This window comes from Martes martes, assembly GCF_963455335.1.
Source record: "Martes martes genome assembly, chromosome: 1".
In the NCBI taxonomy this organism is placed as follows: Eukaryota; Metazoa; Chordata; class Mammalia; order Carnivora; family Mustelidae; genus Martes; species Martes martes.
Window position 1 is genome coordinate 14,524,464 of NC_137888.1, and position 26,066 is coordinate 14,550,529.

General features: G+C 38.6%; 1 protein-coding gene across 3 annotated transcripts in view; it reads left to right on the forward strand.

Annotated features, from left to right (window-relative positions):
* Positions 1-394: 394 nt before the first annotated feature.
* GRIK1 (glutamate ionotropic receptor kainate type subunit 1) overlaps positions 395-26,066 on the forward strand; it is a gene marked incomplete at both ends in the record, with an annotated part of 384,593 nt that continues 358,921 nt past the window's right edge. For 2 of the 3 annotated variants that reach the window (XM_080810092.1, XM_080810093.1), the window contains one exon: positions 395-512. In XM_080810092.1, coding sequence (XP_080666218.1) covers positions 395-512 — 118 coding nt within the window. The remainder of the gene's footprint in view (positions 513-26,066) is intronic. The other variant, XM_080810094.1, reaches the window with a different exon arrangement.

Below are 26,066 nucleotides of genomic sequence, written 5' to 3' on the forward strand. Positions count from 1 at the left end.
CCCTCCACCTACCCCCCACTTTCCATCCGACCAGAGGACGAATGAGGAAGACGTGCCCGCAAATTGGGGCAGCAACTTTGCTCAGCTGGTCTCTTGGCTCCGGGAGCAGGAGCGCGCTGATCCTCCGCGGTCTGCGGCCCATGGAGGAGGAGGAGGAGGAGCAGTGATGGGCTAGCGGCAGAAGCGAGGAGCCGGGAGCCAGCCCAGCGTCGCCAGCCAGCTCCTTGTTCCCACGCCCGCTCCCTCGATCTCTCTCCGCGGGGAGCGTGCAGGGTGCCGACGCCGAGCCTCCCGGGGAGGATGAGGCAGGGAGCCGGCCCGAGCGGGCTGCATCTCGCGGGCGTGCGGCCGCGGCTGGGTCTCGGCAGGAATTAAGAAGATCTTCGCCAGGAAGATGGAGCGCCGCGCACTCGTCGCCCAGCCTGGGCTCTGGACCAGAGACGCCAGCTGGGCACTCGTCTATTTCCTCTGCTCCGTGCTCCCCCAGACCTCCCCGCAAGTACTCAGGATCGGTGAGTGAGCCCGGGGAGAGCGCTCCGGGCTGCCGGCTCGCGGGACCTGGCCGCTCCCCGCTGCCGGCGCGAACGCGGCGGGTCCCGGGGAGGCAGCGCGCGCCGGCGCAAGGGCAGAGCCAGGGGGTGGCGAGGGCAGCGCGCACAGGAGGCTCCGAGAAAGGGAAGCCGCGTCACCGCTGCCCTCCTGGCGAGTGCCGGGCTTCCCCGAGAGGGACGGTTGGCGGGTTTTTCAATCCGGGCTCTACGAACGCGGGCAGGAGTGCAGGGGGCCAAGCTCGCCCGCGCGGGCCCCCTACTCCAGGCGCGGGGTCGCGCGGCTGCAGCCAGTTGCTTTGGGCGCGGAGATGCGCTCTCTGGGCTTCTGGATGGACGTCGGAAGTCCAGATGCGCAGCCCAGGTCCCAGGCAACCCGGGTTCCTGGTACTCGCAGCCATGTCCAGATGTCAAGAGTAAAATTCGGGGACCACAGGGATTTCCCAGAACCTGGCAACCACAGTCTCCAAGTTTTCATCCCCGAGTTGGGTTCTTCTACATGGAGCCTCCAATCCGGGGGGTTCCTCCAGAGTAGGGCAGAGGCCGGCTCTGACTCTGGCTGAGAGTTTAAGTAGTGGAGAGGATAGTCAGTCAGTACCAAGAGCAGGTACCTAAGTGTCCCACTTGATCCCTGATCTACCACGCCTGCCTGCCACTAAGAATGACCCAGTGTCCATCAAGATAACTCCCTGGAAGAGTCTGGACTTCTTTCTCAGGTGGGATAAAAAAAAAAGGACTGGAAGCCTGAATGTAGGAACTCTGGGGCAGCCTAAAGAGAGCAAAAGGCAAGGACAATAGAAGAGTTGGGGAAGGGGGTACTTTGCTAGTGTGTGGTCATAGACCTACGTGCACAGCACCCACCACCATGGTTTAGTGGAGGCACTGAACAATTTCTAGGCTGTTGGGGGAGGGTTGTGTTCAAAAAGCTCTTTGCCTTCTTTAATATTCTTCCTTTCATACTAAACACAATTTCTATTCCCTTGGTCTCAGTTTGTCCTCTCCCTTCCCCATCCAACTGTGCTTCTTAGGGACACAAAGAGAGAGCCACAGGTGAGGCTCAGATACCCCTTGGGCCTCCCAGCTTCTCCAGTCTCCCACTTGAGGTAGCAAGAGTACGGTCCTGAGCTCTAAGGTCTTCTAATTCACACCCTTTCCAGGAACCCACAGAAAGTGCCCAGAGCATTGCAAGCACTCACCAAGTGATGCCCCTGAGCAGCTGAAATTTCTCACTTTACTGATTCTGACCCGCAGTTAGCAAACCTCTTTCCAAAGATTCAGAAACTAGTTCTTGTCACTCAACATCACTATTAAAGAAAAAAAAATAGAAGTTACTACTTTGAAATGCATTTTCTCTAGGCATGTGGGATCTAATTTTCAAGGAAAGAAAAGATACAGAATGCTAATTTTTACTGCAGATATATTTTTCTAGATTATGGATAATGATAATGTGCATTTTTGGATAATTCAGACTGTCCATTAAAAGAGTTCCAAAGTATTCCTTTCACTCACACACACACGTACACACACACACACACAAATACCACTCAAAACCAAAATATCCTTCCCCTTAGATATGTTCTAACCTTAACATCTTGATTTTATTTTTTTCCTGGATGCAATCAGCCCTCCATGATCCAATAACAAATTCCTTTGAACAACACTAAATAAGTGATGAATGTGTGTTACAATTTCCAATGCTTATTAACTTAATTGGTGTTTTGCTTATACCTTATATATTTTAAAAGAGACAAATCTAGATGTACTAGAATAGGTTATGTCAGTCAATAGCCCTCTTTCCTGTATAACAAACTTAAGATAGCATTTTCCTCCCCTGCATTCCCCAAATCTAAAGGAATTTCCAGAAGGAGTGGAAAAGGATGTTTTAAAACATACTTGTTCACAGATATGAGTATTTATCCAAGCAATTATACTCATCCATTTAAGTGTGGTTTTCAAAGTGAAAACATCCCAACATGACTCACTGACCTTAAAATATATGGTACAAGATAATGAGATTTCTTTTTTCTAAATGGGAGCTGAAATGCATAAAGTAAAATTGCATGGCCTGATGCTGTTTATGTGCAGTACAGATGTCTTAACTCCTTCTGGCTCAGAGTGACCTGTGTTGGCATGAGCACTACCCTGTATGTACCTCAGGATGATGCTTACTTTTAAACGGACGTTTCAGCACCATGGAAACCAACCTTAACTCAGAGGAAACCTGCCTTTTTACAGGGAGTTTCTTATGTCAGCCAAGTCCAATACTGAATACAAAATATCAAAGGAGTTAGGGACTAAGCAAGTGTGTGAAGTCTGTGTGTCTATGAGTGTGTGCACATGTGTATGTGTGTGTGTGTAGGGAAGGAAAGAGAAGAATTGAAATGCATTCTTTTTCATCTCTCATCTTTTTTTCCCTTTCCCACAAACCATGAACTCTCCAGCCAACCAACCAGAAATAGGGGCTTTTGATTATTGACTCCCATGTTTTCCAGTAACTTAAAATATCTAATGCATAGCGTTAATCTTAGGCACTTTGCACTATGTTTATATGAAAAGACACTTGAATGCTTGAATGAATTATTTAGCAGTCTACTTGCTTGTGAGTGTCTGCTTAAACCTGAGCTATTGAGGAAAGTGAATAAAAGGTAAAAACTTTAAGATAAATTCATGTGTGCTAGTATTGGAGAGGCCATTTAGTATGTACATTTGCCTGGTTCTCACACATATTGTGCATATCTGTTGAAAAGTTTAACCAACCTCACACAACAGTTTAAGGACACGAAGGGAGCCCCATAGGATGGAGGTGCTCTAAATGTTACCACTGCACTCCAGAGGTTTCCTAGCACCCTGCATGGAAGAGAAATAGGGCTAGCTGCTGGGAATTCCCTAGGGAATGCTGGGTCTTCCCTTCTTCTCTGTATACTCCAGTGTACCCTAAAAACCAGCTAATCTCCACTCCCCTAACACCACACACACACACACACACACACACTTGAGCTTCAGAGTCACATGGCCAGCCAACCTATAACTAATAGTTACAGCAGGGTCTAGGTGACCTGAGTAGACAATAACACACCTCCATTAGTAGAAATAAGAAAAGAAATGGAAAGGAAAGGAGAAAAGAAAAGAAAAAAGAAAAGAAAAGAACAGAAAAGAAAAAGGGAAAAAGAAAAGAAGAGAAAAGAAAAACAATGCCCATGTGCATATGTAATTTCTGGGACAGATCTTTCCTATTTCTAATAATAATCATAACAGAAAGATATATTTACATCCTACATTTTTTACATATCATCTTAATATACACAGTCATAGAGGTGGTGGTAAATGAGTAGAGTTATGAGGTAAGTGGTGGGAGCCAGGCTTTCTGACACATGATTTGTTGTCACAAAGCACAGGTTTGGGTCCCCTTTCCAAGACTTACTAGATAGGTCAGCGAGAGTTATTCAGTTTCACCGAGCCTTCATTTTGGATCTGAAAAACCCCACTAAAACAATTGCAACCTTACAGTGACATTGGTAAAAGTACATGAAATAGAATATGAAAGTACTTGGAGCAGTATTTGGATACATTAGTTGCATTGTAAAACTTTATTTTCACTTTTTTTTATTATTTACATTTTATTCCTGAACAGAGACTCAGTAGTAAATGTGGGATATTTCTTTTACACATTTAATATTTCTGAGCCCAAATCCCTTCTGCTGTGAATTAGCTGTAATGATATCTGCCTTTCCTATTTCACAGGGAGAGGATCAAATTAACAATTTTTAGGACTTGCAAACAAACCATTAAAAAATGTATTACTACTCTGCAATTAAATATAGCATATAAAGAGAAATATTGTGGAAATTTATATGGATAGTGTGGAAAGTTAAATGACAATATTGTTGTCCAAATGCTCTTATTTCCTTAAGAGAGATCCAAATGGATTTTATTTTCATTATCAAGTTGGCCATAACATCATCTTTTAATATTTGATGCCAAAGATCCCCAAAGTTCCAAAATATGTTGCCTACATATTTGTTTGTATTTTTGCTTCCATGTACAAAAACTCACAACTTTATTCTTTAGAAACCATGTTCTTTCATCATTTTAATATTCATTCTTCACTCAACAGCTTTTTACTACATGCTTACTTCCCTACTATGAGACAGAAATAATTCTAGATGCATGACATACAACAATGGGGGTACCTGGGTGGCTCAGTGGGTTAAGCCTCTGACTTAGGCTCAGATCATGATCTCAGGGTCCTGGGATTGAGCCCTGCATCAGGCTCTCTGCTCAGCAGGGAGCCTGCTTCCCCCCCCCCCCCCTGCCTGCCTCTCTGCCTACTTGTGATCTCTCTCTGTCAAATAAACAAATAAAAATTAAAAAAAAAAAGACATACAACAATGAATGAAACAGACAAACGCATCCTTAGGCTTATATTCTGGTGGTGGGCACTGTATATAACCACTGAAGTGTTTGATCAGGTCCAGTACAGACATTTGATTTTTTCATTCCAAATGTTATCCTCAGAGAGTTTTCAGTTCATTTCTGCCATTGACTTATGACATCAGTGGCATAGTCTACATGGAATAAGTTCAAGTCCCCAAATGCACAGAAGGCAGAGAGAGTGGGTTCATTCCGCCATACCTGAAGCAGAAACTCTTACCTTTGTTTGGGGAGATCTGTTCGGCCTCAGGAAGATTTTACCCAGACAGAGCAGGGTGGTGGTGTTGTTAACATCAACTTGAGAACGCCATTAGTCCTTGAAAAATCTGAGAGAGAAACTGTCTTTTAGCATGATGGAAAGAGAGTGCCTGGATAATGGGAACATATTTCTGCAAATGAGCAGCTCTTTTACCGTATTACCTTCCCTGAATAATTCATCTTTTTCTTTTATATTAATTTTACAAGCCCGATGTTTATACTACGTTAAACGGCAACTGAGGCTACTTTTCCTATAGGAAATGGTTTCTAATTTCCAGTTTTCAGCGAAAACACCATGACTTGGTAGCTTTGCCTAAGTTCAAGTGCTGGTTAGTAGAAATGCCAGAACTTGAAACTAGTTTTCTGTTCTCAAGTTTCAAGCTACTTGCGTTAAAGTATGTGGTATTGTGTATGCATTTAGCTCTGCAGTTACATAACTGTTTAAGCTGAAATCAAATATAAGAGAGATGAAATGTTGCTCTTAGGGATTCAGGGATAACCACATAAATCAAAGTTAAAGTAATTTATATTTGAGTATATTTCAGGCAATTAGCAAAAAAGGAAATATGGTATTATTATTTGATTCTCCATAATTTCACTTTATGAGGGGATTAAGGAAGGCAATCCAGTTGGAGGGGAAAGCCTTGCTCCTGAATGCCTAGCAAACACACCATTTTTAATGAAATCCTACACTTTATTGGACTAGTTTTGAGGGACAATTGATGGAGATAGTCTGGTGGTGGTAATTTTCCATAGCCTCTCAATCCTCTTCCATTGTTCCATTGATAATTAACCGTATAATCTAGGAAAGATCATCTATGTCCTAAAATTTTCCAGAAGTTATGTCTCCTAGAAGGAGGAGTGAAGGAGAACTCCAGGTAGAAGGGGATTCTCTTTTCTACCTGACTTTTCCTTGAAAAGATTACTAATATATGTTTTTTGGGGGAGTGTGTGTGTGTGTGTGTGTGTGTGTGTGTGTTGTTGTTAGCTAGAGAAGAATTAGTCACAAACTCATGGGTTTGTTGCAAAGATGAAATGTGGAATCATATGTAAAATGAGGGTCATGTGGTAGAGTTGACCAGGGTACCTCCCTCTCTCTCTCTCCCTGTGAATAAACAGGGAAGTTTTGTGCTCTAGAATAATTTATTTGTGTGGCTAACTAAGTGTGGAGAAATGCTGTCACTTAGAGATTCATGAGGTGGGTTTGTGTATTAAAGGCTCTTTGTGATTCTGCATGAAGAAACCCGTTTCTTTTTCTAAATCCAGTATTTCCTACATTTCCTACATTTCGTTATCAGAGGACTCTTACTTGAATCACAACCAGTAATGTCTCACCGACTCTTGTTCCTTAGAACATGTCTCAGGAAACACTGGCCAATAAAATCACTGAAATTTAAAACTTCCACACATCAGAACTCACATGACCACACATCCTACTACGTCTTCAGTCTAACCAAAATTCTGTCCACTCTACCTCAGAACTTTTTAATAAAGCTTTAGGAGTACAATTGACCTTTGAACAACACAGAGGTTAGGGGCACCAAACCCTGTGCAGTTGAAACTCCTCATGTAACTTTTGACTCCCCCAAAAATTTCACTGCTAGTTGCCTACTGTCCACTGGAAACCTTATTAATAACACAAACTGTTGATGAGCTTAGATTTTGTAGCTATATGTATTATATACTGTATCCATATAATAAAGAAAGCTAGCAAAAAGAAGATGCTCAGAAAATCATAAGGAAGAGAAAGTACATTTAGGGTACTGTACTGTATTTATTTAAAAAAAAAATCTGCATATAAGTGGACCCATGCAGTTCAAATCCCTGTTGTTCAAGGATCAATTGTACATTTAAATGTTTGGATACTTGTTGTTCTCTGTTATATTAAAAACATTTTAAATACCACATTACCTATGCTGAAAGGTATATCATTTTTATTATTGTGAAATGTGATATGGGGATATTTTCCTAATTTTTTTCTCTAGACTTGCTTTTTTTTTTTTGTTAAAGATTTTATTTATTTGACAGACAGGTAGGCAGAGAGGCAGGCCGAGAGAGAGGAGGAAGCAGGCTCCCCGCTGAGCAGAGAGCCTGATGCAGGGCTCAATCCCAGGACTCTGGGATCATGACCTGAGCCCAAGGCAGAGGCTTTAACCCACTGAGCCACCCAGGCGCCCCCTAGACTTGCTTTTTAACATGATTTTTTTTATTAACATATAATGTATTATTTGTCCCAGGGGTACAGGTCTGTGAATCATCAGGCTTACATATTTCACAGCACTCAACATAGCACATACCCTCCCCAATGTCCATAACCCAATCACTCTCTCCCTACCCCCTCCACTCCCAGCAACCCTCAGCTTGTTTCATGAGATTAAGAGTCTCTTGTGGCTTGTCTCCCTCCTGATCCCATCTTGTTTCACTTATTCCTTCTCTACTCCCCACAACTCCTCTCCTTGCCTCTCAAATTCCTCATATCAGAGAGATCCTGTGATAATTGTGTTTCTCTGATTGACTGCTATAAACATTCAAGTGCCCGTGCTCCTTCGGATCACTATATTTGTATCTTTAGGGTAAATACCAGTGCAATTGCTGGCTCATGGGGTAGCTGTATTTTCACTTTTTTGAGGAACCTCCATACTGTTTTCCCGAGTGGCTGCACCAGCTTGCATTCCCACCAACAGTGTAGGAGGGTTCCGCTTTCTCCACATCCTCATCAACATCTGTCATTGTTAATTAATTTTAGCCACTCTAACTGGTGTGATGTGGTATCTTATTGTGGTTTTGATTTGTATTTCCCTACCAGTCTCCCTTTTAAAAGAGTTGAAGGGGGGGGCGGAAATTTTCCCCAGAAGCCTCCAGAATTCTTTTCAATGTCTCTACTGACCAGACTTGCTCATGTTCTCATTCCTAACCTGAGTATTGACAAGCAAGAGGAGGTAATCCCAGCTTTCCAAAGAAGCACATGGTCATATGGAAGATGTTGGGTTGTTGAACAAAATGGATGTTCTGTAAATAAGAGAAAGTGGGCTGATGATTTCTTGAGTGGACACAATATTGAACATGAGGAATAGAAAGAAAACAGGGGATAAGCTTCAAGCAATGCAATTTGACAATCTGACTTCTAAAAGGTGTATGTCATTCATCCAATATGTCTGGTGGACCAGAGACACTTGGCCTCCTTACTGACTTGGTCACTACTCCAAACTTCCATCAGCCTTACTATACTTCATTCTACCTCACTTTGTTTGTACTATATTGCTGTGACTTCTTTGTTTGCATTAATTTATGCCTTATCTCACTGATTACATCGTCAGCCTCTTAAGCTCAGGGCATTATCTTCCTTGTCCTTCCCTTTCCTTCTTGACTCTCTTTTACCTGCCCCTCCCCTTCTTAATATTTCTTATAGGCCATTTGTTTATTTTTATATCTTAAGATTCTGATGGATATTAGGGCTCTGGATACTGTTCTCAAAGAATGGGAGTAAGTCCTTCCCTATGTGCCTATTCTGTGTTCAGCACAGTGTCAGGTTCATTGTAGGTTCTCAGTTGCTTGTTGAAGACTGCGTAAATGAAAGAAGCTGGAGAGTGGTGCTGGAGCACCAAGCTTAGTGGTGCCCCTAGGATGCAACAATGAAAGAGGCTGCTTATTTACTTTTCTAGTGAGCCCACATTTTAGTATTTTATGGTCTAAAATTATCATGAAAATATATCTTTATCTAAACTAAAGTACTCTTTACTATGAAATATACAACCCTGGTATTTTAGTTATCCTGGTTTTCAATAGTCTTCAGAGAACTGTTCTTGTCACCAAAGGACAGGGCATGACAGCAATACAGGACTACTCTTTCCCTCTCTGTGGTATGTGCCTTATCTCTTTCCTATCTTGTTTTTTTTTCTTTTTTTTTAAATTAATATATAATGTATTATTTGCCCCAGGGGTACAGGTCTGTGAATCATCAGGCTTACATATTTCACAGCACTCACCATACCACATACCCTCCCCAATGTCCATAACCCAGCCACCCTAACCCTACCACCCCCCACCCACCAGCAACCCTCTGTTTCATGAAATTAAGAGTCTCTTATGGTTTTTCTCCCTCCCGATCCCATCTTGTTTCATTTATTCTTTTCCTACCCCCCAAGCCCCCCATGTTGCCTCTTAACTTCCTCATATCAAGGAGATCATGTGATAATTGTGTTTCTCTGATTGACTTATTTCACTCAGCATAATACCCTCTAGTTCCATCCATTGCAAATGGCAAGATTTAGTTTCTTTTGATGGCTGCATAGTATTCCATTATAGCTCACATCTTCTTTATCCATTCATCTGTTGACGGACACCTAGGTTCTTTCCATAGTTTGGCTATCATAGATATTGTTGCTATAAACATTCGGGTGCACATGCCCCTTTGGATCACTACATTTGTATCTTTAGGGTAAATACCCAGTAGTGCAATTGCTGGCTCATAAGGTAGCTCTATTTTCAATGTTTCGAGGAACCACCATACTGTTTTCCAGAGTGGCTGCACCAGCTTGCATTCCCACCAACAGTGTAGGAGTGTTCCCTTTCTCCACATCCTCACCAACATCTGTCATTTCCTGTCTTGTTAATTTTAGCCATTCTGACTGGTGTAAGATGGTATCTCATTGTGGTTTGATTTGTATTTCCTTGATGCCGAGTGATGTTGAGTACTTTTTCATGTGTCCATTGGCCATCTGGATATCTTATTTGCAGAAATATCTGTTCATGTCTTCTTCCCATTTCTTGATTGGATTATTTGTTATTTGGGTGTTGAGATTAATAAGTTCTTTATAGACACTTTGGATACTAGCCCTTTATCTGATATGTCATTTGTGAATATCTTCTCCCATTCTATCTGTTGTCTTTTGGTTTTGTTGACTCCTTTGCTGTACAAAGGCTTTTGACCTCGGTGAAATCCCAATAGTTCATTTTTGCCCTTGCTTCCTTTGCCTTTGAGACGTTTCTAGGAAGAAGTTGCTGTGGCTGAGGTTGAAGAGGTTGCTGTCTGTGTTTCCCTCAAGGATTTGGATGGATTCCTGTCTCACATTGTTGTCTTTCATCCATTTTGAGTCTATTTTTGTGTGTGATGTAAGAAAATGGTCCAGTTCCATCTTTCTCCATGTGGCTGTCCAATTTTCCCAACACCATTCGTTAAAGAGACTGTTTTTTGTTTTTTTTTCCCCCCCATTGGACATTATTTCTGACATTGTTTTGTCAAAGATTAGTTGACCATAGAGTTGAGGGTCTATTTATGGGCTCTCTATTCTGTTCCATTGATCTATGTGTCTGTTTTTGTGCCAGTACCATACTGTCTTGGTTATTACAGCATTGTAATAGAGCTTGAAGTCTGAAATTGTGATGCCTCCAACTCTGGTTTTCTTTTTCAACATTCCTCTGGCTGTTCAGTGTCTTTTCTTGTTCCATATAAATTTTAAGATTATTTGTCCCATTTCTTTGAAAAAAATTTATGGTTATTTTGATAGGGAATATGTTAAATGTATAGATTGCTTTAGATAGCATAGACATTTTCACAATATTTGTTCTTCCAATCCACGAGCATGGAACGTTTTTCCATTTCTTTGTGTCTTCCTCAATTTCTTTCCTGAGTAATTTATAGTTTTCTGAGTACAGATTCTTTGCCTCTTTGGTTAGGTTTATTCCTAGTATCTTAAGGTTTGGGGTGCAATTGTAAATGGGATCGACTCCTTAATTTCTCTTTCTTCTCTCTTGCTGTTAGTGTATAGAAATGAAACTGATTTCTGTGCATTTATTTTATGTTCTGACACTACTGAATTCCTCTGTGAGTTCTAGAAGTTTTGGAGTGGAGTCTTTTGGGTTTTCCACATAAAGTATCCTATCATCTGCAAAGAGTGAGAGTTTGACGTCTTCTTTGCCTATTAGGATGCCTTTTATTTCTTTTTGTTGTCTGATTGCTGATGCTAGGACTTCTAGTACTATGTTGAATAACAGTGGTGATAGTGGAGATCCTGCTGTGCTCCTGTCCTTAGGGGAAAAACTCTCAGTTTTTTCCCATTGAGAATGATATTCACTGTGGGTTTTCCTAGATGGTTTTGATGATATTGAGGTACGTACCCTATATCCCTACACTCTGCAGAGTTTTGATCTAGAAAGGATGCTGTACTTTGTCAAATGCTTTTTCAGCATCTTTTGAGAGTATCATACGGTTCTTGTTCTGTCTTTTATTAATGTATTGTATCACATTGATTGATTTGCGGATGTTGAACCAAACTTGTGGCCCAGGAATAAATCCCACTTGCTCATGGTGAATAATTCTTTCAGTGTACTGTTGGATCCTATCGGCTAGTATTTTGGTGAGAATTTTTGCATCCATGTTCATCAAGGATATTAGTCTGTAATTCTCCTTTTTGATGGGGTCTTTGCCTGGTTTTGGGTTTTGAGACCAAGGTAATGCTGACCTCATAAAATGAATTTGGAAGTTTTCCTTCCTTTTCTATTTTTTGGAACAGTTTCAGAAGAACAGGTATTAATTCTTCTTTAAGTGTTTGGTGGAATTCCCCTGGGAAGCCATCTGGCCCTGGGCTCTTGTTTGTTGGGAGATTTTTGATGACGACTTCAATCTCCTTACTGGTTATGGGTCTGTTCAGGTTTTCTATTTCTTCCTGGTTCAGTTTTGGTAGTTTATGTGTTTGTAGGATTGCATCCATTTCTTCCAGATTGTCAAATTTGCTGACGTATAGTTGCTCATGATATGTTCTTATAATTGTTTGTATTTCTTTAGTGCTGGTTGTGATCTCTCCTCTTTCATTCATGATTTATTAATTTGGGTTCTTTCTCTTTCCTTTTTCATAAGTCTGGCTAGAGGTTTATCAATCTTATTAATTCTTTCAAAGAACCAACTCCTAGCTTCTTTGATTTGTTCTACTATTCTTTCGGTTTCTATTTCTTTGGTTTCTGCTCTGATCTTATTATTTCTCTTCTCCTGCTGGGTTTAGGCTTTCTTTGCTGTTCTTTCTACAGATCTTTTAGGTGTAGGTTAGGTTGTGTACTTGAGACCTTTCTTGTTTCTTGAGGAAGTCTTGTATTGCTATATACTTTCCTCTCAGGAATGCCTTTGTTGTGTCCCAAAGATTTTGAACAGCTGGCTGTGTTTTCTTTGCATTTGTTTCCATGATTTTTTTTTAATTCTTCTTTAATTTCCTGGTTGACCCATTCATTCTTTAGTAGGATGCTCTTAATCTCCATGTATTTGAGTTCTTTCCAACTTTCCTCTTGTGATTGAGCTCTAGTTTCAGTGCATTGAGGTCTGAATATATGCAGGGAGTGATCCCAATCTTTTGGTACCTGTTAAGACCTGATTTGTGACAGAGGATGTGATCTATTTTGGAAAATGTTCCATGTCGACTACAGAAAAATGTGTATTCTGTTGCTTTAGGATAGAATGTTTTGAGTATATCTGTGATGTCCATCTGATCCAGTGGGTCATTTAAAGCCTTTATTTCCTTGTTTATCTTTTGCTTAGATCTGTTCCATTTCAGCGAGGGATATGGTAAAGTCCCCTACTATTATTGTATTATTGCCAATGTGTTTCTTTGAATTTGTTATTAATTGGTTTATATAGTTGGCTGCTCCCATGTTAGGGGCATAGATATTTAAAATTGTTAGATCTTCTTGTTGGACAGACCCTTTGAGTATGATATACTGTCCTTCCTTATCTTTTATTATAGTCTTTGGCTTTAAATCTAGTTTATCTTATATAAGGATTGCCACCCCAGCTTTCTTTTGATGTCCATTAGCACGGTAAATTGTTTTCCAACCCCTCACTTTAAATCTGAAAGTGTCTTTGGGTCTAAAATGAGTTTATTGTAGACTGCATATTGATGGGTCTTGTTTTTTTTATCCATTCTGATATTCCATGTCTTTTGATTGGGGCATTTAGCTCATTTACATTCAGGTAACTATTGAAAGATATGAATTGAGTGCCATTGTATTCCCTGTAAGCTGACTGTTACTGTATATTGTCTCTGTTCCTTTCTGGTCTGTTACTTTTAGGTTCTCTCTTTGCTTAGAGGAGCCCTTTTGATATTTCCTGTAGGGCCGGTTTTGGTGTTTGCAAATTCTTTTAATTTTTGTTTGTCCCAGAAGCTTTTAATCTCTCCTTCTATTTTCAATGAGAGCCTAACTGGATGTAGTATTCTTGGCTGCATATTTTTCTTGTTTAGTGCTCTGAATATATCATGCCAGTCCTTTCTGGCCTGCCAGGTCTCTGTGGCTAGGTCTGCTACCAATCTTTCTACCATTGTGTGTTACAGACCTCTTGTCCAGAACTGCTTTCAGGATTTTCTTTTTGTTATTAAGACTTGTAAGTCTTACTATTAAATGATGGGGTGTGGATCTATTTTTATTCATTTTGAGGGAATTCTCTGTGCCTCTTGGATTTTGATGCTTGTTCCCTTCACCAAATTAGGGCAATTCTCTGCTATAACTTGCTCCAATATACCTTCTGCCCCTCTCTCTCTTTCTTCATCTTCTGGGATCCCAATTATTCTAATATTGTTTTGTCTTATGGTATCACTTATCTCTTGAATTCCCTCGTGATCCAGTAGTTGTTTGTCTTCTTTTGCTCAGCTTCTTTATTCTCTGCCATTTGGCCTTCTATATCATGAATTCTATCTTCTGCCTCATTTATCCTAGGAGTATTATCCATTTTTATTGCACCTCATCATTATTAATAGTCAATTTTTTATTGCACCTCATTAATAGTTTTTTTTTTCAACTTGGTTAGATTTTAGTTCTTTTATTTCTACAGAAAGGGATTTTATTTCTCCAGAAAGAGATTCTCTCATATCTTCCATGCTTTTAAAAGTCCAGCTAGCACCTTGATAATCATCATTCTGAACTCTAGTTCTGATATATTATTAATGTCTGTATTGATTAGGTCCCTAGCTTCAGTACTGCCTCTTGGTGTTTTGTTTTGTTTTGTTTTGGTGAGTTTTTCTGCCTTGTCCTTTTATCCAGATAGAATAGATGAATGAGAGAACAAAATACTAACAGGGTGGCAAAGACCCCAGAAAAATATATGCTAACAAAATCAGAAGAAACCCAAAACTGGGGGAGAAGAAAGGACTAAATAAATAAATTAAATAAATAAATAAATAATAAAAATATATATTAGACTGGTGAATAGAACAGAGCCATCTACTTAATTTTGAGTGTATTCTAGTGTCTTACAAGAAACTACCTCTCAAAATTTTAAGAAACAAACTTCTATATATACAAACATAAGGGTAAGCATGATGAAGGGATGGAATATGACTGTAAAAATGAAAACTTAGAAAGAATTCTAAAAAAGGAATTGATAAGATAAGAAATTGGTTGGAAAAAGGAAAGAAAAAAAAAGGAGAGAATGTGATCACTAGAACAAAGCCATGCACTAATTTAGGGTATATTTCGATCAATTAGAAGAAATTGTATCCCAAATTTTAAAGAAAAAAAAAAACTATATGTATACAAAAAATAAGGTTAAATACAATGAAGGGATAAAATATGACTATAAGAATGAAACTTTAAAAAGATTTTTTAAAAAAGGTTTTGATAAGGGGCACCTGGGTGGCTCAGTGGGTTAAGCCTCTGCCTTCGGCTCAGGTCATCATCCCAGCATCCTGGGATCAAGCCCCATATCGGTCTCCCTGATCGGTGGGAAGCCTGCTTCTCCCTCTCCCACTCCCCCTGCTTGTATTCCCTCTCTTGCTGTGTCTCTCTCTGTTCAAATAAATAAATAAAATCTTTAAATAAATAAATAAATAAATAAATAAGGTATTGATAAGATAAAATAGTTTAAAGCTGTTAAAACATGAATATAGGAAAGAGGAAAAGTTAAAATAATAGATAAGGAAAAAATTTTAAAAATTTAACTTTGTAAAACTAAAGGATCATGGGGAAAAAGCCAAGAATTCTATGTGTTGCTTTCCCCTAGCTCTGGAGTTTTGCAGTTCTCATTGACTGGAGAACTCGGTCTTGGCTGAATGTTCTTTTTTTTTTTTTTTTAAGATTTTATTTATTTATTTGACAGATCACAAGTAGGCAGAGAGGCAGGCAGAGAGAGAAGGGAGGAAGCAGGCTCCCTGCTGAGCAGAGAGCCTGACGTGGGGCTCAAACCCAGGATGCTGGGATCAATCCCAGGATGCTGGGATCATGACCTGAGCCGAAGGCAGTGGCTTTAATCCACTGAGCCACCCAGGCACCCCTTGGCTGAATGTTCTTGCTGATCTTCTGGGGGAGGGGCCTCTTGCAGTGATTCTCAAATGAATTTGTCTGAGGCAGAATTACACCACCCTTGCCAGGGGCCAGGTTAAGTAATTTTCTGGGTGTGCTCTTGGTAGCTTTTGTTCCCTAAATGCTTTCTGTAGAACTTTGGAGGATGGGAATGAGGATGGTGGCCTCCAAATCTCCAGCTGGAGTTTCTGAGAGCTCAGGGACCCACTCCTCAGTGCACCCTCAGAGAAAGCAGTCAATCCCTCCCATCTCTCTGGTCTCCCACCAGACTCCATGCTCACCTGGCCTGTGACCGAGTATTTCTATCTCTGGAGCACAGCCCCATTTGGAGTTTCCAAACCCAGCAGATTTCTGCAGTGCACTCCTGCATCTCTCCTGCTGGAGGAAGGAGGGGTCTCTCTGGATCTGCTACTTGTGGGGTCACTGCTCAAAGAGCAGTGGCCTGACTATGCCTTAGATCACATTTTAAGGTAGCCTCGTTCTGAGGCTACCACTGCTCAACTGTATCTCTGCTGCTGGCTTCCCCACTCTGACACCTGGGAGCTCTGCCACACTCAGATATCCCTAGTCTTTCTGTGACCCTGCCAGTCCTGAGACCACATTGTCTCTGCGAGGGCTCCACCCCCAGCTTAGCCTCTGGAGCAATATCCTTCAGTAGAGCAGATTTCTAAAATTTCTGATTTTGTGTATCACTGCTCTCTGACTTACCAGGAGGTGGCCCCTCCCCCCACAGTCTATCTTCCCCTGGCTTCGGATTCATTTCTCCACATGTCCTACCTTCCGAAAAGTGGTCTATTTTCTGTTTCTAGAATTGCTCCTCGTCTTCTCTTCTATCTCCTGTTGAGTTTGTAGGTGTTCAGAATGGTTTGATAACTATCTAGCTGAACACCCGGGACCTGATGATATTTCAGTCTCCTACTCCTCTGCCATCTTGCTTCTTCACATGATTTTAAATGGAAAAATCATATTAGATTTATAATATATTTTCCAAGAATATAATCTGTAATAAGCTATAAGGCTATCTATATTTAAAGTTCAACCTCCTTATTTCTTTTTAAAGGCCCATCTGATTTTTTCAAAGATCAATTTTCATGGAGAAATGAAAGCATTTAAAATAAAAAGAAATGTATACAAGCTACATAAACTTCATGAGTTTGTCTTGATTTGCTGCTGAGATCAAGTTGTCACATCAAATTGGAAAACCTATAATCTTATTACATCAACATTATGGTATTAGTAATAAGTCAAATGTTAAAACTGGTTTATACTGGAGGAGAAAACAAGAAAAGAAAAAACAATAAAGAGGTAAAAATATTTATTTTGTATTTATGTTGTTTGTGAACTACTAAAAAAAATAAAAATAAAAATTTTTAGATAACTTTCCCAAGTCACGTAAATGATACTTCATTCTTTTTGTTCATATTACAAGTTTAAGATTTTTTAAGCATGTAATTTTGTTTAATGCTGTGTTAACATGTTCATTAAATACAAGGTAAGATTAATTACAAAGTGAAATTAAGAAGCAAGGACATTGACTAACTGAAGAGTAAACTCCACTGACCACAAATCAACCTCACAGAAGCACTCTACAATTGTGAAAACACTTTCGTTTTGCTCACTAAATCCTTTCAGAATATTCCTTGGTGAATACATTTGAAAAATAATCCTATTTTATGTCTTCTGCTGAATTACTAGTTTAGTGCTATTCTGACTTAGGAAAACAAAACACAAAATACAACAACACACAAAAGTCTATTAATGCTCTTTAGAATTTCTGCAGAAGGATGTTCCAAAAAGAGCTCAACAACACAGGTTTTTATACGAGAACTGTGTATGTCTTTTTATTTCATATAAATCTATAATGATTCCTATTATCATCAGTTATCATTTTGGAGACTTGCAATTCATTACTACTTACTTTTTTCTTTTAAAAAGCACAAAGGAGGGCGCCTGGGTGGCTCAGTGGGTTAAGCCTCTGCCTTTGGCTCGGGTCATGATCCCGGGGTCCTGGGATCGAGTCTCGCATCGGGCTCTCTGCTCAGCAGAGAGCCTGCTTCCCTTCCTCTCTCTCTGCCTGCCTCTCTGCCTACATGTGATCTCTGTCTGTCAAATTAAATAAAATCTTTAAAAAATAATAATAAAAAAATAAAAATAAAAAGCACAAAGGAATTTTACAAAATGCATTACTTATTACACTGAACAGGTCCAAGATTATAGACTATGCTAAGACTTTTTTGATTGATTGAAACAAAACATAAATGTGTTACTGTACACATAATGTACATGTCCCAGCTTAGAGGCCCTAGAAACAGTGATATCTCCATAGCAATGAGCACACCTATCCCCCAGGTACACCTGGAGAAATAGAAAATTTGGGGACTTTAGAAGAAATACACAAGATGATCCTGGACCATCTTGTACCACCAGAAAATTAAGGGAGTGCTCCAAAATAATCTCATTGATGGAAATATGCTAAAGAGACACAGACACCAGGTATCAGGCTCCCAATGGCCAAAACTGCTTTAATTTGAACAGTAAAATTTTAAAAAGTAGTACTGGATTATAACCCAAAGTATAAAATAAATACCCATGAGTCCATACTGGTGTAGATAAATGATTAATACATACATAAATAAGTAAATACATAAATAAGTAAGAAAGCAAATGGGCAAGAAGAGGCATATCTCCCAAGCAGAAAAGCTGGGTGACCAAGGTCAGCATCACCAGTGATAAATCATGTTGACAGCATCTACCTTTTAGGTGATGGGATGCAAATGCACTTTATCTACCTGGTTTTTCTCCCCACTCTAATCGTGAGAAGAACATCAGACAAAAAACAGTAGAGGAGCATTCTACGAAATACCTGCCCAATACTTGTCAACGGCCAAGGTCATAAATAACAAAGAAAGTCTCAGAAACTGTCACAGCCTAAAGAAGCCTATGGAGACCGACAAATAACTATAATGCAGTGTTCTGAGTGGGATCATGAAATGGGAAAAAAAAAAAAGGACTTCAGGCAAAAACTAAGGGCATTTGAGTAAATATGGATATTACATATAATAGTGTATCAATTTTGCTTCATTAATTTTAGCAAATGTACCATACTTATATAAAGGTATTAACAGGGGAAATTGGAAGTGGAGTGGATGAGAATTCTGTAAAACCCTCACAAGTTTTATGTAAATCTAAAACTGTTTTAAAACATAAAGAAATAAGTCTATTACATGGGGCTCCTGGGTGGCTTAGTGGGTTAAGCCTCTGCTTTTGGCTCAGGTCATGATCTCAGGGTCCTGGGATCAAGCCCCAAAACAGGCTCTCTGCTCAGTAGGGAGCCTGTCCCCCCCCCCACCCCTGCTGCCTGCCTCTCTGCCTACTTGTGTTCTCTCTCTCTCTCTCGTTGTCAAATAAATAAAATCTTTAAAAGAAAGAAAGAAAGAAAGAAGTCTATTCCAAAAAAAAAAAACCCACAAAACTCAACCCATACCAAGGTTTCTTCTGCTACTGTTCCTACCTATTCTGCAGTACCTAAAGATCTGTAACTAATTGTATTGGGGCAAACAGAAAAACTATTATCAATTCCATATAACAGCTACATAAAGATTTTTCTAGAGTATCTTTAAAATAAAGACAATGGCATGTAATGTTGGAAAAATCATGAAAGAAACTGTATATAAAAATTGTTATTGATAAAATATAGTGAGTTTATAGAAAATCAGGCATTAGCTGTTTCTATCTATTAGCATCTAGGTTTTCAACTTTTTCATGCCTTTTGTACTTAATTAAGCATAATTTAATTTTGAATATTGATTGAAGCATTGTAACATACTCTGTTAGAGGCATTAAATGCTAATGTCTTTGAGTTAATACTCATTGCAAACTATTTGTGTGGATTACTTTTCTTAGCAAAATTACCTAAATATGCCCTTAAAAAATCAATACTTAATTCCCAGAACCAATAAAATACTTCATAATTCAAATTGTAGAAAGGATGGTGAAAATCAAGAGGTTTTTTGTTTTTTGTTTTTTTTCATTATGATGACCCAATGGCAACTTTTAAGGGCTTTTGTTTTGTCTTGTTTTTGTTTTGTTTCTGTTTGAATTAAAACTTCTAAAAACTTCTAAGATGTTGGATTACCTACTTTGGCAATCCATAAACAGAAGTTGAATTCTGGTGACCTGCCTGTGTTTATAATGTACAAGATGTTATTGTACTTCATCTCCTAAAAATGAATTAGTCAGATAGAGCCATCTTTTAAGTCTAAAGGCAATATTTGCCTTTTGAATTCTGGGTAGTGTGTGTTTCTTTTGTTCTCGGTATATACGTGAACCCTAAGGCTGTTTCTATACATGTTCAGTGAATTGGCAAGAGCTGTTATTAGCAATTGTGAATCATTTAGATGTTCAACAGAAGGGAATGGTTAAGAAAAGAAAAGAGTAAACTTTAGAAAAAAAGATCTATTAAATAGAATTTTATGATGAAATTCATGTGTTAAAACCAGAAAATGCTTAGGAAATTGTATAGACCATAGTTCATAGTTTTCTGTTCTTTGGATTGAGAATGTGTATAATTCATTCTTGTTTATAGATCAGAACTACAAGAGGATAAATGTGGAAAAGTGAAGCCCATTTATTACGCTAAGATAATGATTTTTTTCTTTCGCTTTGATTCCTATTAAAGTTCTTTGCCCAATTTAAAAATGATTGGTGAAAGTTACCACTCTGTAGTTTCTAGATTAATCTAGCTGTCATTTGCATGCAGTTTGGTGCAGTGAAAAGTGCACTGAAATGAGAATATTTCTAGCCCTGGTGATTCTTAATGTGGCCATACCACATAATCTTTTAGTAAATCTGTTGACCTTGTCTCTCAGAGGGGAGTTGGTGGTGAATAGGTGTCTGGGTGCACAGGCTAACCTTTTCCAGATCCGCATTCCCTCTCCACTGTTGGATCTGCATATCGTCCTTGGTTTGAACTGAGATGCTGCATGAAGACGTACAACCCCATGATGCTTAACATTTACAGCCACAGCATCACCTGTGTACAAATGGAAATTTGTCCATTTCCCTGAAATTAAACTTAACTATGCCCACAAGCCCCTTTTTCCAATGGTACTACATCAAAGTCCTCACTTGTAATTTAAAATGTAAATTTTTAGGAATCTATTTTCTTCCTTCCCCCTACAGTGATCAAAGACTCCCCCCTTGAAGGGAGAGGTATTTGCTGTCATTCCTCCAGGACATCCACTGTGGCGTAGCTTGTCCTGTCTGATCCTGGGTATTGGCTTCTAACGCCATGGCATCTGTTGCTTACACCCAACTGGGGAGCCCCCCTTGGATTAGTTCAGGGCTCATGACCCTTTGAGACTGGTCTCTCAAGTAGGCTATTTTCCCAGATGTCATCAGGAGGAATCCCCCACAACAGCAAGTTACCTTCCAGCCTATTGTCACCTTGGACCCTTTCTGTTCAAGCTCACAAAGCCTTTTCTTAGTTCTTCTTCATGCACCTTGAGGGAACACTATGTACTGTGGTGCTGTCCTCTCCCATAGTATACCATGGTACACGCAAAAGTCCTCCCCAGATCAAAGGTGCTCTACTGGCCTCCCACTCCCAGACTGCAGGAAGGAGAAACAGAGAGCTGGATTCTCACAGTGTCTCACGTTTACCTGAACTCTGAGCTTCAGCTTGTAAACACAATGATGGTATTAAAATGAAGCTTTTAAAATTAGGAGAAAATTTCTTTTAAAATTAAGAAGCAACTTTAAAAACAAACTTCTGAAATTTCAGTTTTCTGGCTTTTGCAGTGGAAAACCTAGGTTTTTAAGACTCCTATCTCTCCCCCCCATATATAATTATTATACATTATATCATAATTATATTATATAATTAGTGTATATATATAGTATATGCATGTTATTAAATATACACATTACAATGTATAATGCTATATATATAATAAATGTGTTACTTAATATAGATATATTCATATATAAATATATATATTAAAAGTCCAATTTGTTTTTGTTTTTCCCACTCATTCCACATAGGAAAAGAAGGTCACATGTAAAGATATCACTGAATTTTTAATAACTAGGGAAGAGCAATGTGGATAAATACTTTGTCGGTGACTGGGGTTGTGGGAGGTGGGGGAAGGGTGGAAAGGAGGAAGGAGGGATACAGGGACTGCCTAGATCATGACAATATGTTGTGTCTCCAAAACGTTCTCAGGCTACAATCTTTTTTGAAATGACCTCTCTGTGGCTATTGAAAATACCTCTGTTGGTCACATTGAAGAGCAAGGTACACACTCCATAATCTAGGACCCAATTAACATGAACGGGTTTATCATATTTTAACTACACCTGTAGAGCATTTATCAGAAAATAGTCAGTATTAAACTACCAAATAAATATCTTAAGGGGAAATCATAGTTTAACAGAATATACCTAAAAATGTGCTGCAAATTATTGTGTATTATTAGTTTAATATATGCAGCATACTCTTCTAGAAATTATAACTAAGTGGTGAGGAGAGAGAAATGCAACCAAAAGTCCCTTTGAACAAGCTATAGAATGCATTTCAATACAAAAAATAGAGACATAATATTCATGTAGCTTATATACAAATAAAAAATCATATCAATAAATACATAAATATTTTAAACAGTGTTTAAGACTAGGTAAGACATTCAAAGACCTTAACATTCAACTTTCTCATGGATAAATAAGAACACTGAGGCCCCAGAAACTAAACTGAGAGAGGGACTAGTAGCTGGGCCACAATTCCTTTTTTAAAGATTTATTTATTTATTTCAGAAAAAATGAGTGGCAGCAGGAGGGGCAGAGAGAGAGAGAGAATCTCAAGCAGTTTCTCTAAGGAGCATGGACCCAACTCAGGGCTGGATCTCACCCCACTGAGATCGCGACCTGAACTGAAATCAAGAGTTCAACGCTTAACCGCATGAGCCACCCAGATGCCCCTGAGCCATAATTCTTAATTTGCATCTCAGTGTTATTTCCTTACAATTTTTTTCTCATACAACTCATTTGAGGATTCTTAAAAATCCATATTTGAATGAATGAGAGGTTGTAATCAAGTAATAAAATCCATACCAGTGTCAGAATACAAAGATCACAGAATTAATCAGTGTGGTTACTTTCAATCTGGATGCTCTTTTTAGAGAAGGTTTGAGGATGTCTTTAAAAAGAGTAGGCAAAATAAATGGAGATGAAGTACAGTCTAAGTGGTGATAATTATTGAAATATTAAAATCCAAGGAGAGTCTGACATCTGGTGAAAATTCCAAAAAATGTGTTAAACTGCACATATTTTGAAATTGTTTTTGAGCTTTGGGTTATGTAGGCATTTTTGATCAACTCGTCTTCCAGTTACTTGAGTGTGTAGAAATTTCTTCATCTGCAAGGACTCTTAGAAAAACAATTAAAATAGCAATTACAAATGAGTGGGCTATAGCCTAGGAATTTAGAATGATTAGTGTGTACTAACATTATATTTTTTATTACCTTAATTTAATTACACTGAGTGTTAGCCTTCGGTTAGGCTAAATGCATTTACATGCAAGGGAGGAACACTCAGGAATAACAACACTCACTTACTTTTTGCGAATGTCATAAAAAATCAGAAAGGCAGTCCACAGTAGAGAACTTCTGAGAGTCATCCTCCCACCTCTGTATCAGATAGAGCAAAGTGAGGTGGAATGAATAATTAATGCGATGCTTATAAAAAACAAATCAGTAAACAATTCCTGGAGAGCACGCCGAATTAAGTTTGCTGCACTATTCCTAAGGTCTATACTGCTGCTTGTTTCACATGAAGTCATCTTTCAGTCTGACGGCTGGGTTTTGAATGTCACATTTGACCTTCCCTTTTCCCTTCAGAGGATGAAGTTTTAATTTAGGTTTTCACACACTCTTCATCATTTGTTTATTCATTCTTTTATTTATAGCTAATCTTATTATAAAAATATTCCAAACAAATGCATATATTATTGCCCGATACAAATGCACTGATGAAAATGAACATGAAGGTAACATCAGAGAAGAGCAAAAGTGCTGTCCCAGAAAAGAGGCCAAAAGTGGGCCAGATTATTGTATCATAACTTTCTAACAGCTGAAGTCAGAAGACAGGCAAGACAAATTGCAAACTTCAGAGAGTCTAGTTGCCTAGACGAATTACAGGCATTTTAGATGAAAAAAAAAAAAAAACATGAAAGAAATTCATCATGTGATCTTGATGAAGAGAAATAATGTGATGTTGTAGACCGCATCTTATGATGAAATAAGTAGTATGATGCATATATTTGTTTCTGAAAGTGCTCAATATAACTCCACAAGACACCAAATAATAATTAAAGCAATTCTGCAGAACAACCCAGTATGGAGCTCTCAAGTCATTTGGTTCAATCCCAAATCGCTAATTTCTAGGAGAGTGAAAGAACTGTATATCATTTCATAATTGTTCATCATCATTGCTCCTTGAATCTGAGCCTTACTGGGAGGTTAACTGCAGGAAGTTAAACAGGTAGAGGATTGTAGTGAAGTGCACATTTCTGGTTCAAGGCAAATCAAAACCATCAGAGGATAAGGATGAGGTCCTCCTATGAAATTAGGAAACCCAAACAAGAGATCTCCTTGAATAAAAGACCACCTCATTTCTGTGTGGATGAAACGCCAAGAAGCATAGTCAAAGGTTCGCTCAGAAAATCCCTCTGAGTTCATCACATCAAATACATGAATAGATGATACACATTTGTCTGCACTGGAGAGCAAGACTAAGCATATCAAATATTGACCACGGCCATCAAAAGGGAAAAGTAAGAATAAGGAGGAAAAAATAAAGCCCTTCAAGATATCAGGTTTAAATAATGTGTCTTACAGGTAAACACTAAGATAGATAAATTGAGAAGTGTGCATACATCAACCTCCTATAGTGTCATCTATAAGCCAATAATGGACTCAGTGTAGTCTGTCCACCATGATAATTTGGGTTTCAGAGCTGTTGGTTTTAAATCCTTTTTTCTTACAGCAAACATAGAATAAAACTTACTGCCTCGTGATCAGTACCTCATGACTATAGATATGCCCACTGCTCAGAAAATAATTTGCTATTGGTTGTACTATCTTGTTTTCTTAGATTTTGTATTTTATATTTGCTTAACTGCACCATTTGTTGCCTTTGTTTTTTTTTTTTTTAAGATTTATTTATTTCTGTTAGAGAGATAGAGCGAGCATGAGCACATGTGTGTGTTGGGGGTGTGTGGGAATGGGCAGAAGGAGAGGGAGAGAGAGAATCTTAAGCAGATTCCCTGCTAAGCATGGAGCCCAACATGGGGCTAGATCCCAGGACCCTGAGATCATGACCTGAGCTGAAATCAAGAGTCAGATATTTAACCATCTGAGCCACCCACATGCCCCTTATTGTTTTTGTTTTTAATTAGAATCTCCTTTACATATGATTGTCAGTAATGAAGCTTTCATCTTTCCGCTCTGAACCTTCCAAAAACTCCACCGTAATCCCAATCATCTTTTTCTAGAAAAGTCTATTTCATTAAATAGGATCATTGATTGTATAAGGGTGAAGGAGAGCAACTTTAAATTTTGTTTTTCTGTCTATACCCTGAAAGCCAAAGATCTCTGGATTCCATATTTTGGAATGGTACAATGGTTTTCAGACTTTAAACAAGCAAACAAAACCCGAAACATTGTTTTAGTTTCAGGTTTTGATCTTTCTCTGTGGATCCTGAAGAACAATTTTAAGTTTTGTAGAATTTCTTGCCTTTTTTCTGGGAGAAAGGAAGCATTCATTAAAGCTTCATGATATATTTTGTTTCCAAACCCACACTTCTATACTTTGAGCCAAAAAATAATTTGATAAAGATTCTTATCATATCTGTAAATGACAAGGTGAACTGTAAATTGAGTTAATGATAGCTTACTTCTATTTCACATATTTATCACAGCAAAAAAATTACAATCATTATCTAGTTTCCTCTCTATCAAACATTAATGTGAATATAGTGCATAAGAAATTAGGCAGAAATAGAACTTCCCCATTACAGCTGCCTGAGAAAAGTTTAAAATTGACATTTCTACTGAAAAGAAATAAGCAGGATAGAGAAAATAAACAAACAGAAACAAACTTCTTCAGGACCTTTGAAAGAGGGAAAATGTCATATTGCAAATCAATTCATGACCATCCAAATATGCATTCTATTTTATAAATCTATAGACAGCATAAGTCATAGTTAAAAGGAATCGTAAAATTCCTTGTGGAAAGACCCATTTACACCCATGCATAAACACACCTAAATGGTACAGAATCACAAAAGTCAGGAGCTGAGAAATCAATTTAGGGAGCCAAAAAGTGATCACCTTCTGGTTAATACGTATCTGAAAAAAAAAGTATTTTATTTCAGCTGTCTGGTCTTATATACCAAACACTAATATTTAAGGTTTTTTGGTCAAAAAAAAAAAAAAGCCTACAATGCTTTCAACATATTATTCCCAAAAGCTGTGCAAGAAAGTGATTTGTTTAAGG